A 16,536-nucleotide genomic window follows, 5' to 3' on the forward strand; every position below is an offset into this window, starting at 1 on the left:
TCTATCACTTTTAGAGTTGAGTTGATGTTGGCGAAAGCACTGGCCAGAATTGAAATCGCCAAGAAAGATATAGGAAACGCGTGGATATTTTACACATTCTTCTTATTTGTCTTTGGCTCATCACTGTTAGGTTTTATACGATCACGAGAAAATCGTTGCAGTCCGAAAGTATGCGTGTCTTCCAAGTTCCACTTACCGCGTTGACCTCCCTTTCCTTTAGGCGGGCCATGGCGATTGACGTACAATTTTTTAAATTTCTTTCCATCCAATTGTACTGGAGTGATTTAGATGGGTTTGAATATGTTTTCCCTCTTTTTAGGGCATTCTTTAGTGCATATTTCCAAAATATTTGGAATTTTGATGGCCAAGAGAGGTCACTGATCTGCAAGTTGAAATAGTTGTAATCATATCCAGTCCGATCACTATTTTTAAATTATTATTATTTTTTTTTCAATCGAGTTATTTTTTTAATTCCCTTTAAACAGGGGTTAGCAGCATCGCTGCTATAGCCCTTGTTCTCTTTTTAAATCCTCTAGATCAAGAATCTTCTTAACTCTTCATAAAATTAAGCAGTTGAAAGGAAATATAGCGATCTCTCGAATAGTATATTCATGCTCTCAATTCTTTTCGTAGAATATCCGTTCATCGATTTTAATTTAGTTTATTCGAAAGAGGTTTAAGTTCTTACTCCTTTAGAAGGAATTTGATTCCGAAGCACTCATTAATTAAGTTTATTCGAAAGAGGTTTAAGTTCTTATTCCTTTAGAAGGAATTGACTCCGAGTCTGACTGCTTCATCGCATCTTCTGCCCAGCCACAGCCCCCTCGGTCAACTCTATTCAAGAGTTTTGTTTGCTCTCAATCTTCTTCGACCAGCAAACAGTTCTTGAGTTCCCTCGGTTCTGTGAAGATTCATTCGATCAAACATTGCAATGGCCGCGAAATCTTTCAAGTATATTATTCTGGGAGGTGGCGTTGCAGCTGTGAGTAAATCCGTCTCCTTATCATTATATGTTTTTCGTAGTATTGATCTTCCATATAGCATGTCTGTTCACATTGTTCTCATTTTTGTTTGGGGTTAGTTTTAGACGTGGTTGCTATTTATGCGCTGTTGCAGTCTTTCTGGTACAGTTTTATTTATGCACTGCTGCAATCTATCTGGTACAGTTTCATTTCTTTTAAGGTTAAGCTTTTGTTTTGGTGTAGCGTCATTTCTTTTATGTTAAGTTTTTGTTATGGTTATTTTTTCATTTCTTTTATTTTATGTTAAGATTTTGTTATGTATAAATTTTTTTGTTTCTTTAGATATTTAGTTTCATTTGAAATATTTGTCTCAGGTTACCATTTTTGAAAAGATTTTGTTTTATATCAATACTTTGGAAAATCTTAAGCAACCCCAAGATGAGCTGTTTTTGTTGTTGTTTGGGGAAGTAATGTTAAAAAAATAGTAAACGAAATATGACCGTCCGCCTGATTTGGACGGTTAGTTTAGCGCGTTACGATGAACGTATACCCGCTATATTCTCTTTAACAGTTTGGCAAATAAATGGCAAAAAGTTGAGCACAACTAAAAATATATATAATTTTTCTCATCTCATATAAATTTATAATGTAATTGTTGGTGTAGTTATAATTTTGTATTATTTTAATTATATTTTTTAATATGTTTATGGGTATGAATAAATGGTTATAAGGCATTTTATTAAGGTATTTTATGGTAAAATGGTTATTGGTTTAAAATTTTGTGGGTAAAAATCCAACGATACTAAGGGTTGGGTTGGTGTGGCTTAAGCTGGGTGCAATTTTTGGGTGATTTTGAGATGCTTTTAAGTTACATGAGATTTTGAGATGAGTTGTTTTTAAGTGCAACTTTTTGAAAAATTTTCCGGTTTATTTTCATATCTAATTTGTCTAGAATCCAGCAGGGATTTATTGAAATCACAAGTTTGACTAGTGACCTTATCTAATTTGTCTTGAATTCGACAGGGGTTTATTGAAATCACAAGTTTGACTAGTGAATTTTGCACATTGGAAGTGCCCTAAAGGTTTTTCAAGGTGTTGAATCCATTTATACACTAAAAAAACCACTTTAAACAATACAAATCAACATTTCACCACAATTTTTTTCCCTTGAAACTCCAAAAAGTGATACTTAAAGACAACTCCATTTTGAAATGCCTTTAAATTATGGGTGATTTTGAGATGCCTTTTGAGATATAGACTTTAATGATTGTACTCTACTCAAGCCATAAATTAAGCGTCCTTGTCATCTCATACTCACATTAACTAACCTAAAAAAGATTTATATTTGAATATGTATTTTAATTTAATATTCTTTAAAATTTTATTATATTAAAATATACTATTCTAAAAGGAGTTGTCTTCACTGTGACTTTTTGGAATTTCCGGTGCCGGAGTCCGACGGAAAATTTTGATTTGTGTTATTTAAATTGGTTTTTTCACTGTATATATGAATTCAACACCCAGAAAAACCCCTAGGGTACTTCGATTGTGTAGGGGTTACCCATCAAGCTTGTAATTTCAATAAATTCCTGTAGGATTTTAGAGAAATCAGACCAGAAAATCCCACCAGAAAAACTTCCAAAAAATCTCACTAAAAACAATTCGATTCTAAAATATAACAAATAAATAAAAACAAAAATATTTAAAACATCCCGACAATTTGAAAACCAATCTATAATATTAAATTATATATATATATATATATAAAATTTAATATAATATAATATAATATTTATAACATATATATTATTTAATTTTAATTTTAATATCTAACTAAATATATACATAATCAGTCCATATACATGATAATTAATGTACACATAAAAATATATATAAATCATACTTTTCATAATTTATTATAATATATATTATGAAATATTTATAACTTAAATATTATCTTATTTCAATTTTAATATCTAACTAAATATAGACATATTCAGCCCATATTCATAATAATTAATCTACATATATATTCTTTAACTTTAATATAATATGTATTTAAATATATAAATATAAATAGTAAATCCATTTTTAATATAATATGTAAGTAAATATATAAATATAAATAGTAAATCCATATTTATAAGCAAAGTTTAGGGCACAGTAAAATTAGTTTTAAGTTTTTATTTTTTATTTTTGAAATAGTTTATTATTTTATAACTAATTTTATTTTTCTCTGATGGGGTGAAGAACCCCGATACATCCTCGATGCGTATGCAATGAAAGTTAACATACAATAGATGGGAAGGAGGACAAATTGTTTGTCCTCCTATTATGTAAGGTGTAAGGTGAGAGGTTCAGTGCAGCGTGCAACACTTCATTCATCCCGCGGGAATGTGTGCTGGTAAGACAAGATGGTTAATGGCGAACGCTGGGGTTATGGAATGTTATATTGCGTTGGTAGTGTCGAGGCTGGCAGATTTTTGTCTGAGCAGTGTTAGTCTGTCTAGGTTCTTTGACCCTCGGGTAGTTTAGGAGTGGTTGAGAAAACGACGCCATCGTTTCCTCTACCGTGAACTGATAGCAAAAGCTTCAAGTTTTTTTGCTAGTGCCTGACTCCTCACTTCTGTCTGCGGATTGAGGGAAATTTGCATGGTAAGATGGCCGGTCTTAGTGTCCATACCTTGCACTGCTCAATAGTTTTTTCCCTGAGTTTTTTCTGTGTTTGGGATGGTGCCTGGGTCTTTTGTCCGTTGGAAATCTTTTGGTTGCTCCTCTCTCTGTGGCTTTATCCTGGAATTCTGAGACGCATAACTGGGTGAGCAACGATTGGTCTCGAAGGTTGCAGGGAGCTTTGGTGGAGTTTGCTTCAGCTTTTAATTGGCTTAGGTTCACCTCTTGAGTGTCTGTGCTTTGATGTCAAGTCTTTTTTCCAGCGCCTTTTCTCTTGGGTGCTTCCCCTGTCAAAGCTGAGGAAGAGCCATTGGTTTGGCTGGCGTGACACTTAATTAAGGGTGACCACGCCTCCCTCCTGGCTGGTGTGTGGCGGTTGTCAGTGCTGAGGGGAAGGCTCTTGTTGGATAATTTGGGGATGGCGTCCGGCTCACTTTGGTTCACGGCTTGTCGGGAGGTTCTAAATATCGTTGTAGGTCTTGTATTGGGGGCATCTTCCTGGGCACTCACCATGTGACCTGTGCCACGTAATTATCTCTCCTAGCCCATGCGGAGGGGAGCCTCAGTCAGTCAGGATGGTTTTGGCAACAAGCTGAAGGTGGTGCTGGGGGATAGGGCTGTTGAAAGACCCAAGCAGGGAGGGCGTGTTGGTGTGAATAGAGCGTTTTCCGGATCTTGTGGCGACAGAGGTGGAGCGTGCTCCGTGCAGGGTGGACGTGCAACTGGCGACGGTAAGAAAGGTAGTGTGGCTCGTGGGGGTGGAGCAGGTGTGCGAAGTCAGCGCTGTAGGCAGGGGTGCGCAGGGATTGCTGGCCGACAAATTTGCTTTGTTGCCTATCGTGACCCGCCCCAGTGTGTTGTGGATCGCCTGGAAGCGTATGAAGGGACTAGAAAGGAAGAGCATGAGGCCATCATCGCCACGCTAAATCAACTACATTGCTTTCAATGCCATGTCAGAGAAAGGATTGTGGTGGTGTGGCGGGGTCAAAATATGCTAGCAAAGAAGGGCGAGAAGTTGGAAATGTTGATGACTCACTTTGAGCAACATGTTCAATGTTCATATCGCCCCCCTCCTCCTCTAGGGACTAGGCCGGACAATCCAGCGTCAATTACTTCTGGTGATTGAGCATGGTCATGTGAAAATTCGAGAATCCCCAATTCACTACTGCAGCAAACTGATATTACTTCTCCTACTTATTAATCCATGCAAGTTATTTACTGTATTCTATTGTAAATATCAAAGTAAATACAACTGCAGGCTTCATAATTTTAAATAATATGTGAAAACAAGAATCTGAGCAAGAAAGAAATAACACACAAGTGACACCGTTATTTTTGGACGAATGTCCCCAGAAAAATCCAATGTGGGAAAACCGGTGCAGCAGTTGAGGGTTTGTATCAATGTTGTGAAAATCGTGATCGGGATTAAATCAGCGCGAGGAACAAATCGGAAAAAATCGGAATTATCGGGAAAAAATCGGAAAAAAATCGTTTGGTACAGCAATATTCATTTTTTTCAATTTTTTTAATATCTAAACCATCTACCGGAAGTGATGATTGATGCTATGTGATTCGTTCTCCACATTTCACTAGTTTCAATCCCACTTCTTCACCCCTGTGAGCATCACCCGATGCAATGAGTGCTAAGTGAACTATTCAAAAATCATGAGAAATTAGTCAGTTACGACTACCTCTCATGGAAATGGTCATACGTTTGAATGACTTACTTAACGCAGTTGAATCCCAAAAATGATATCCAATATATAAGATGTTTAATATCATTTCTAGCGCTAAAATCACACATAACATTGAATCATGTCCTGAATAGTAAGTCCTGATCCTTGAGTCCCAACTCAGCCTCAAAATATCAACAAAAAATATGATATGTATCTCATCATGTCATAATGTCATATACAATAAAATGAAAGTCTAATCCTATTGATTTCCTCTGCCCCTCTTGCGAGAAAATGCCACAGCTTTCCCTTTCCCTTTAGATGTAGATGCTGGTGCCTGTGCTGGTGGAGATGGCAGTGGAGTCTGATGTGCTCTAGAAGCTGAAGAACTAGAAGTAGGAGCTATAGGAGGTAGACCATGTCCTCTACCGGTGGCAGGGGTAGCCCGGGCAGGTGGTGTCACCTGGAAACATTACAATCTCCCAATCCTGAAATCCTGAAAAACTGATAAGTCTGCTGGATTTTAAATGAAATCTAAAATTCTACTTTCTCCATATGAAATCCAATGAAGTTGGAACCACTCTCAAACATCCTGAGTCATTTCATGGTAATGTTAAAAATTTAAGTAAAAGGATGAAAATGAAGATTAAGGAGAATGTCACTTTTACTTTAAGAATTTAACATTACCATGAATAGCATATCCATACTAGGGCCTAGACTTGATCATTAAGCTGTCCCACTCAAAAATTATTTGTTTCTTTCAAAAAAAATTGCATGAAAAAACCCAAAAAAACATTATTAAACTATGCTGTCACGACCCCAGGTGATTTTTTAAGTTTTTATCGCGATTTTTTCAATAAAAATCGGCAAAAAAAAGTCCGGCGATTTTTTCGTTTAAATATCACGATTTTATCGACAGAGGGAAAAAATCGCTATTTTTTCATTTTATCGCGATTTTCACAACACTGGTTTGTATTATTAAGCAGTAATTTTTGAATACAATATTTGGATGCCTTGTTGGTTATCCAATACAAAGAATCTGACTGATAGAGAGATGAGTGAGATATACCTCACACTAGAATTGGTGATCCAACACTGATCTGACCAATGAATGGCTAGCCCCTAGCTTCCTTTGCGCAGTTTCTGTGCAATCACTACGTTGCTCTGCATCACAGCTTCTAGGAACTGCGTCACTCCTTTGGCTGATCGATTTGCCTATGGAACTTTGACTTTTTGCCCTCCCGGTCTCACACCCCAGCTTCTGGCTTTGGAACTCGATTCTCCAACAAATTTCGGATCTCCTCTCAGTCTCTGCGCTGCCTGTGCGTGGCCCTACGCTTCCCAGCATAGCTTTGCTTTGCCTCTCTTGGATCTCTCTCTGCCTTCTCTGCGATGTATCCCTAGATCAGGAAACTCTCCAACCGGAAACTATCTCTGCCCCTCACTGCAAGAAATCACCTCGATCACTTCTCCGGCAACTGCTACACTGCTCTCTTCAGAAATCGATCTCTTGATCTCTTACTCGATGTGTCTTCCAAATGCCCATCAAGCCTCTTCTTATAATCTTCTCGTTGAGAACCAACGGCCCAAATTAGATTCTAATCAATGGTTCAGATAATTTTGGCTTGATCCTCATCTTCTTCTAGAAGTTTCACCCCCAATTTAATTAATACCCTTTAGTTATTTTAATTTCCTAAGTTTAGACTTAGGCATCCATTAAAAATAATTAATTATTTTAATAAAACCTTCTCCGGGTGTAATTTCCCAAAATAATTTTTGGGTATTCTGGAATACATGTGTCTTAGCATCCCTACCAATTTTGAGGCTTAGAGCACATCTGATGCTACTAGAAATCAACACTCCCTCTTAGCGAGGAATGTGCTCTAGTAATGCAACCTGCTGAAGCATCACCCAGATTCTGTAACATCTCCCTCTGCGCTGCTGATGTTTGACATCACTGCCCACCAACTACTGCGCAAATGCTGCATCTGTGTTGCTGCTGACCCTGCCACTGCCAACTCTGCATCTGCACTGCAACCCTCTCCAACTGCTGCTGCTGCTGCAACAACAACAATGGAAAAGCATCCAAAATACTGAACCAAAGGTGTTCAGCGTGATGCATTTGCTGCTGGAGTTCTGACTGCTGCTAGTCTCTACGCTGTCACTGAAGCTACTGCTGACTTTGCTCTGTGCCAACTGCACTGTTGCCAACACTAGCTCTGCGCTGTTCAGACTTTGGCGCTCCTAGACACTGCAACTGTCACTCTGACACTCTGCATCAACTGACCCGATCCATCTTGCTACTTCTGATATGGGCTCCCGTAGCAAGGTATTGATCCAAGAGGTGGACTCCTCAAGGATCCTGCCCATCTGCAGTTCTTTCGAACTACAGTACTAGATCACCCCACCTCTCCCCTGGAGGTATCTGCGTAATCATGGCAAACTCCTCTTCCTCGATCTTTGCGGCTGTAGCCTGTGGATCATGTTTCTCATCCTTGTCCTTCTTCTTGAGAGGACACTGCGTAGCATAGTGACCAAATTCACCACATCGGAAACATTTGATCTTTGAAACATCTTTCTTCTTCTTCCGCTGCTCCTGCTGCCCCTTAGATGCAAGGGCTACATTCTCTTCCTCCTCCTTGGGCTTCGTCCCACTGTTGTTGTTGCCATCAAGTTTGCACTTGACTAAGTCTCGCCTCATCTCTTCCTGCTGAAGAGCGGCCCACATTCCTTCCCAATCCGACAATTTCTCTTTGCCCAGGATACTCTGGACAAACACTTGCCATTCTTCTGAAATTGAATTCAGGGCCAACCTCACCATCTCTGTAGGTTGAGGTGTTGATCCTACAACTGCCAACTGATCTCGGACTTCTTGAAGCTTTGATAGGAACGGATCAATGCGTTCCCCTTTCTCCATCCTAGCTGATCTCAACTTCTCCTCCAAGTACATCTTTCGCTGCTCGGAAGATCCTTGATATAGCGTAGCCAAGGCATCCCACATCTCTTTGGCTGTCCCTTTGCCAATAATGTGACATACAACATAATCCCTCACTCCATCGAGGATCAACCGCTTGGCCTTCGCCATTTCGGCCTTGTACTTTTTGAGTGGATGTGCATCACCGGGTACAACTACCACACTATCGACGTACATCTTGAGATCATGCTCATCTAGAAGGCATGAGATCCTAACCTTCCAGATCATATAGGTGGATGCTCCATCCAACCGATCTTGATCTCTCAACCCGTTAGCTGCCATCTCTGCCAACAAAGTGTTGAATTGCCTCCTCTCTCCTCTGCGCTATTGCTGGGTTGGCCTACGCACTCCTTGTTGGAGTTAGTAAATCTGCTCCTCTCTACTGCTGCTCAAAAAATGAGAATTCAAACTTTTTGGCTGGAAGTCTTAAGAGGAAGATTTCCCTCAAAATAGTGTCTCCTTCTCTCTTCTGACGTTTTTCTGCCCCAGCAACTGTTGCAGAAAACTGTGTCTCACTAGAAATTGCTCTGCGCTGAAGCTTCTACTGCGCTGCTCCCTCTGCCACTGACAAATCTCGATCTGGAAATCTTACCTCTCTGTCGACTCACTTAGAGAGAGATCTTCCACGAAAATCTTGCCCTCCTGGCTTGGATTGCACAATCCCTCTGGGGATTCGATCTGCTGCCTATGTAGCACTTCGATCTCCCTCCTTCTCTTCAGCACTGGCTCTTCCAGTCTGCTCCCTTGCTTCACCCGCGCTCTAATACCATGTGAAAATTCGAGAATCCTCGAATCACTACTACAACAAACTGATATTACTTCTCCTACTTATTAATCCATGCAAGTTATTTACTGTGTTCTACTGTAAATATCGAAGTAAATACAACTGCAGCCTTCACAATTTTAAATAATATGTGGAAACAAGAATCTGAGCAAGAAAGAAATAACACATAAGTGACATCGTTATTTTTGGACCAATGTCCCTGGAAAAACCCAATGTGGGAAAACCAATGCAGCAGTTGAGGGTTTGTATTATTAAGCAGTAATTTCTGAATACAATCTTTGGATGCCTTACTAGCTATCCAATACAGAGAATCTGACTGACAGAGAGATGAGTGAGATATACCTCACACTATCACTGGCGATCCAACACTGATCCAACCACTGAATGGCTAGCCCCTAGCTGCCTCTGTGCAATCACTGCGCTACTCTGCGTCACAACTTCTAGGGACTGCATCACTCCTTTCGCTGATCGATTTGCCTTTGGAACTTCAACTTTCTGCCCTTCCGGTCTCACACCCCAGCTTCTAGCTCTGGAACTCGATTCTCCAGCAAATTTCGGATCTCCTCTCAGGCTCTGCACTACCTCTGCGTGGCCCTACGCTGCCTAGCGTGGCTCTACGCTGCCTCTTCTGGATCTCTCTCTACCTTCTCTGCGATGTATCCTCGGATCAGGAAACTCTCCAACCAGAAACTATCTCTGCCCCTCACTGCAAGAAATCACCTCGATCACTTCTCCAGCAACTACTGCGTTGCTCTCTTCAGAAATTGATCTCTTAATCTCTTACTCGATGTGTCTTCCAAATGCCCATCAAGCCTCTTCTTATAATCTTCTCGTTGAGAACCAATGGCCCAGATTAGATTCTAATCAATGGCTTGATCCTCGTCTTCTTCTAGAAGTTTTACCCCCAGTTTAATTAATAACCTTTAATTATTTTAATTTCCTAAGTTTAGACTTAGGCATCCATTAAAAAATATTTAATTATTTTAATAAAACTTTCTCGAGTGGAATTTCCCAAAATGATTTCCGGGTATTCTGGAATACATGTGTCCTAGCCTCCCTGCAAATTTTGAGGCTTTTAGCACATCCAATGCTACCAAAAATCAACAGGTCACAGTTGCCCTTCTAGTTTTATTTGTCTTTTGGTGCTTTTGGCCTATTAGGCTTTGGACTTCTAATCTGTTTCTACTTCTTTTTTTTTGTAATATGGTGATATCGTTGGTCAACAAACCCGATCGGGGTGGGACTACCTGCGTTTTGATATCTATTTACTCTCCTTTTGATTAATGAATAGATCCTTGACTTACCAAAAAAAACTAATTTTATTTTTAATTTTTTTCATTAAAATAATTAATTGTATGATTTGGTAAAGATTAAAGCTTATATAAATTAAGTAGTTAAAATTGCTCTTAGTTGTGATTAAATTGTAAATCTAATTTTTATATAAATTAACTAATTTGCACTTCATAAATCATCAAAATTGTTTTTTCCATTGTCAAATAAAATGTAAAATGAGAACACATGAACTATTAAACAAAATTAATCAGAAAACCAACGAATTGAACTGAATTTTAAGCAAGGCTTTGAAATAGGATGAACTTCAGACTTGCAGCTTGAAATATGGTGACCCTCTTGTTTCATATATTGTCCTTTTACTATGGTCCCAATTGTGGGAGAATTAATACTACATACTACTTTCTAGGCAAGATTACAATGGATCGACTGCCATATTGGTAGGGGATTGGCTGCTTTTCGGAACATGCAGAAGTTGACTAATGAAATTTACCATTTGCTCCCTTGTTAGCTTCTTTGTTGGATCCTTGCCAATGATTTGAAGAGTGCAGTAGTCCCAAGGAAGTGGACTGGTGAGTTTTTAGCCATGGCCCCTTTGTTAGCGTCTTTGTTAGACCCTTTTGGAGAGTGTGATTTGAAAAGTACAGTAGATCATTGGGACTAATCTAAGGAAATCACAGATGGTTAGACAATGATGATTGAGAATTCGTAAGTAGGTAGGAACAGGAGACGCCCCCATGGCATCCCTGTACATATTGTATGCGTAGGGCATATGACACGTTAGGAGAGCTTCGTTTTCGACATGACATTGTGGTTTCTTGATCCGTTGGATGCCAACACTTCGTATAAGGTTTTCCATAACTTTCCCTTGATGAGGTAGGGGTGATTTGAAGAGTTTTGAATTGGCATCGAGAGATTTGAAGGCTATGATGTCCTTAGGAATAGGGGATTAAGAATCTCTTTACTCGGTGGGAACTCAGGTAGCATGTATTATTTTACAACAATTAGTCATAAGGCTTCTATTTTATGCATAGTTGCACGGGTACTGCTCCCAGCCCTTGGAGAGTAAGTACCCCACGCTCTGGCTCTCCTAGGAGCTGGTACGAAACGCTCCAAAATAGCGGGGAGCTTCTGCAGGAACGTTAGAGCTTTATGGGAGCTTTGCAGTCTAGAATGAGGGGTTTCCGATGCTTGTTTGGCCTGGGAACGTTGATTGGGAACCTGTGGGGGCTCCCATTCATTGAGGAGCTTCCTTGTGGGGCTCCCATTCTTTGCCATTTCGCGCCCAATCATATGCCAAGTGAAGCCATGGAATACACTTTCCCTACTTTCTATAACTTGCCTGCCATGGCTGAAGCTCCCAATGCAGTCTATGTCAGTAGTAATCCATCTGTAATCAACGACGATCCCAGCTATATCAATACCTCGTGGAATCGAGTTAACAGAAAAACAACAATACTAGCTGGTAATCATCAGCGAGGCTCTAAGCGAACTCTCTCATTATTTCAATATGCCAATAACTCAAGCCGCAAAGGAGTTGAAAGTTGGTCTTACAGTGCTAAAGAAAAGATGCAGGGAATTCGGCATCCCACGTTGGCCTCATTGCAAGATGAAAAGTCTGGAAAGCCTCATTCACAATATCCAGGTAACATGCATACTCTAACAACAATGGCTCTGGTAATTTTGTAATAAAAGTTTTAACGTTAAACCCTAAGAATTTGATTGAAATTTTCTGGTAATTTTGTAATAAAAGTATTAATGTTAAACCCTAAGAATTTGATTGAAATTTTAACATGATATTGAAACCAATATTGTTTTTGCGGGAGCTAGGAAAGAACAATGGAGGCCGCGAGGGCTGAGCAATGCACGGTTGAGAAATGTTGTACAAATATTGGAGGAACAAAAGAGACTCATGGAAGAAATGCCTGGCATTGAACTTGCAGAAAGAACCAAACGTCTTCGACAAGCTTGCTTCAAAGCAAGCTACAAGAAAAGAAGGCAGATGGCCATGGAGTCTGCCAACCTCGGTGGATATGAGGGCGGTACCTCTTCAGCGTCAACCTCCCTTCCGTTTTAGATTGACAATATGTTAAAATTGGCAACTAGGGCCAAACTCCATGTGGGTCATCTTATTTATGGCAGTTGATATTTTTCATGGATCCTTCTCATCGAGAGGTGTAGGATTGATCTAAAGATCGTCCGATTCCGATAAGTATTCATGGAGTTATGAATTTATTTGTGTTATAAGACAATTCGTCAAGGTTGGCCAACAACCAAATAAACCCCACATGTGCTCAACGTTTTAGTATAAAAGGAGATGACTTGAGAGTCATTACACACACACTTCTATCTTGATTTCTCTCCACTTGTCTTGGGTTTTAGTGGAAGAGAAATCTAGGAGTGGAAGCCCTAGACGTTGGAGGAAGAGGCGCTGCCCTAGACACACATGGAAGGCTGCCCTAGACACACATAAAAGGCTGCCCTAGACGTAGATGGAAGGCTGCCCTAGACGCAGATATAAGGCTGCCCTAACGCAGACCTAAAGCAGCCCTAACACAGACCTAAAGCAGCCCTAACGCTGGATGCCCTAATGCAATCCTAAGGTCTGAAATATAGTGCGAATTTGGAGCAAGGAAGGTTGAGGCAGGTCCAAGTTTGTGGACTGTTTTGGTTGGGGATTTTAGAGAAGAAGAGTTGCAGCTCTTAGTCATTGCATGAGGCAAGAAGGATGGCTTAAGGTGACACATTGGAGTAGTCTTCCGTGCAAATCAGGCCGCAGACTAGTGGTGATTTTCATGATTGTTTTATGCATGATATTGGGGTGTATATCTCTGTTTATAGGGACGCAGTAAGGGACTATTACAGCCGCTGTTGGTAGAGAAAGGACCTCCTAACTAGGCCGTAGTCATCTCTAAGGACAACAAGGCAAACATGGGTATTCTCCCTATACGTTAGGCTTGTTGGTGTGCCCTAACCAGTGAAGTACATGCACAGAACCCTAGGCAGAAATTAGCAATAGCATGCAGCGAATTGAGGGTTGTTTGTGGACTGATAGTTAGATGCATGGGACAGCAAGGCAACTAGTACATCAATGCTAATATATGGGACAGCAAGGTACATAGTGCTGTCAAGATATATGGGACAGCAAGGTACATAGTGCTATCAAGATATATGGGACAACAAGGTACATAGTGTTGTCAAGATATATGGGACAGCAAGGTACATAGTGTTGTATAGATACATGGGACAGCTGTGACATGGCAACAAAGGCACATGGACAACAGTAAGCATTGGGACAACAACAAGACATAGTGCTGCAATAGCAATTGGGACAACAACAAGACATGGTGTTGCAATAGCAATTGGGACAGCAATATGGTAAGCAAGGTGCAGCAAGCACATGGTGGCAAAACAAGGTGCAACAATGGCACATGAGGGTACATGATGCAGTACAGTGATGGGTACTATCATGATTGATGAAGCATGATAAGATGCAACATTGTGATGATGGGTGCAGCATGGTGAGGTGCAGCATGATGACGAGATGCAACACGATGATAGGTGAAGGAGTCACCTTGGAGAATCAGTTGAAGCAGCATGTCTTCAACTGATCTCATGTATCATCTTCTTAGAGATGATCTATGCTCTTATCTAGATAAGTCAAAGTGTTGACTTCTGTTGTAAATGTACTATCTCTCTCTCTCTCTGCTGAACTATTGAAGAACATATAAGAAGAATTGATCAAGGGTTTCCCCACATTGGGGTTTGTCCCTGGCTAGCGCCACATCTTGTGTCCTCTTGTCTTGGTTTGTCTTCTGCGATTTATGTTTATGTTCTATCTGCAGTTTACTTTAATGCTGATGTGATTGCTAATCTGGAAAAGATATTGAGCTAATTGTGAAAATTGAAATAAATTGCTCTAAGCATAGAACATACCTAAACTTAACATGGTATCAGAGCTGAGGTGAAGACAAAGCCCAAGCAAGAGTGAAAGAGCAATCATCAAAGACAAAGCCCAAGCAAAAGGATCAATGGGTTCCTCATCCCTCTTCAAATTCACCGAGGGTGAAGTCGGAGCAGAGAATATTATCAGAGTGGTGCAACGAAAGCTTCTGATGGCCTACCTAAAGATCACTTCTATGGGAAGTTCGGATCTAAGGATGGAAGGAAACGCAGTTCGGCCATTATGCGAAGGAGTGTCCCACTGGCAGGGACACATCACTTGATGATGATAACAATCATTTCAGGGACATCTTCAATGATCAGAGGAATGATAGGTAATGCAGGTCATCAAGGATACAACCGACTCTTCAATGAAAGCAAGGAACCCCAGATATGAAGAATCAAATGTTGTTTCTGATAAGATAAAGAAGTGTTATCTTGTATTGGACCTCTCCTTCAGATTCTTTGGGAATCTGGCTTATTGATTGTAGTGCTTCAAGGCACCTCATCGGATAGAAGGGTGCTCTCTCGAATCTGGTAGAGATGGAAACAATCGTGGGATTATACTTGGAGCCGATGCCACCTATTTTGAAAAGGGTGTAGGATGTTACTCCTCAATTGAATGAGGGTAATTCGATTCATTTACATAATCTCTTTTATGTACCTGATCACAAGAAGAACCTGGTGTCCATTTTGGCAATGGAAGTCAAAGGTTTCAAGGTGGCATTCATCGATGGAAAGATGACGACAGGGATTCCTGAATTCAAAAGGAGCATGAAGGTACATGTCTAAGATTTACAGAAGGAAAATCTCACAAGGGGACCATTCCCCTCATGTAGTAGGTCCACAGGTTTGGAACAACCCGAGGAGTTTGAGATTCATGATCAGGAATCTCATGTATACAGGTGGAAGAAAGCCCTCTATGGCTTGAAGCAAAACACCTCGGGCATAGTATGAGAGGATTGATAGCTGTCTGATGAAGCTGAGATTCACTAGGAGTGAAACCAATCCAAACCATTGCTCGAAGGTTGTGGATGATAGACCTCTCATACCAGCACCTTCTAAGGACGACCTATTTCTGATAGGTGCAGACCCTCTCACTTGCAGAAGTAAGAGGGAGTTGGATTCCGGATGTGGAATGGTAAACTGCAAGCTAGTGACTACCTCAAGGATCTTAACTTTAAGAAGTTATATGGTGGTGATGACGGACCAGATTTGGGAAATGCCTCTGAGTTTCATAAACTCATTTGCATTGATGTTCTTGGTGAACTTTCGTCCGGATATATGTTTTGTAGTTAGCATGGTGAACTCATATTTTCTTGAGCCTCACTGGACTGGTGCCAAGAATCTTCTGAGATATCTTCAGGGCACAATCTCTCATGGATTGAGATACACTGCCGGAAATATGAAACTGCATGATTATTCGAATGCTGATTGGGCAGGCAGTGTGGAGGATCACTAGAGCACTTCTTAGTGCTGGTTCTCTTTGGATTCTGCTTCGATATCATGGATGAGCAGGAAGCAGAAGTCGGTTGCTATAAGCACCATCAAGACCGAATATATAGCTACGAGTATGATCTCGTGTGAAGCTGCCTGGTTGTGGAAGCTCTTAAGTGAGCTGTTTGTACACATGATGAATACCACTGTGATTCTCTGTGACAACCAGAGGGGGGATTCGATTATTGAGGAATCCCGTATTCGATGATTGCTCCAGCAGATAGACATCAGATACTGCCTTATCTGGGATATGGTAAGTCGATGAGCGAGGAGGCTCCATCGCATTGAGACTGATGTACAGGTCACAAACATTTTGTCAAAGCCCCGGGGAAAGGTCAAATCTGTGACTTTCCCGAACGACTTGGAGTCGTTGAGAGACCTTCTTATAAGGGTCCTGCATGTTGCATGCATTGAGCTCTGGGAGCTCTGGGGTACTTACTGGAACAACATACAACCACAGGGTGACTCACCCTCCCCTGGTGGTGCGCTATGTACAGGATGACAGGTTCAACCTTCCCCTGTGATACCCCGTGGCGACTGTGGAACAAGATGATTAGTTCTCTTGTGGGCCGGGATGATTAGTTCTCCCATGGCAACTATGGAACAGGATGATTAGTTCTCCTGTGGGCTGGGATGATTAGTTCTCCCGTGGCAACTGTGAAACAGGATGATTAGTTCTCCTATGGGCCGGGATGATTAGTTCTCCCGTGGCAACTGTGGAACAGGATGATTAGTTCTCCT

At 40.7% G+C, this 16,536-nt stretch overlaps 1 protein-coding gene across 4 annotated transcripts in view; it reads left to right on the forward strand.

Moving 5' to 3' along the window:
* The first annotated feature begins 273 nt into the window (after positions 1 to 273).
* Positions 274 to 16,536, forward strand: part of LOC149195018 (monodehydroascorbate reductase-like) — a 153,124-nt gene continuing 136,861 nt past the window's right edge. The window contains exons 1-2 of one of the 4 annotated variants that reach the window (XM_089405217.1): positions 274 to 400; positions 814 to 982. In XM_089405217.1, coding sequence (XP_089261343.1) covers positions 932 to 982 — 51 coding nt within the window. In that variant the 5' untranslated portion in view covers positions 274 to 400; positions 814 to 931. Of the gene's footprint in view, positions 401 to 537; positions 983 to 16,536 lie in introns of those variants that run through there. The other 3 variants (XM_089405219.1, XM_089405218.1, XM_089405216.1) reach the window with 3 other exon arrangements.

This window comes from Pinus tabuliformis, chromosome 2_2, assembly GCF_031772625.1.
Source record: "Pinus tabuliformis cultivar Carrire ecotype Pingquan chromosome 2_2, CPIR1, whole genome shotgun sequence".
In the NCBI taxonomy this organism is placed as follows: domain Eukaryota; kingdom Viridiplantae; phylum Streptophyta; class Pinopsida; order Pinales; family Pinaceae; genus Pinus; species Pinus tabuliformis.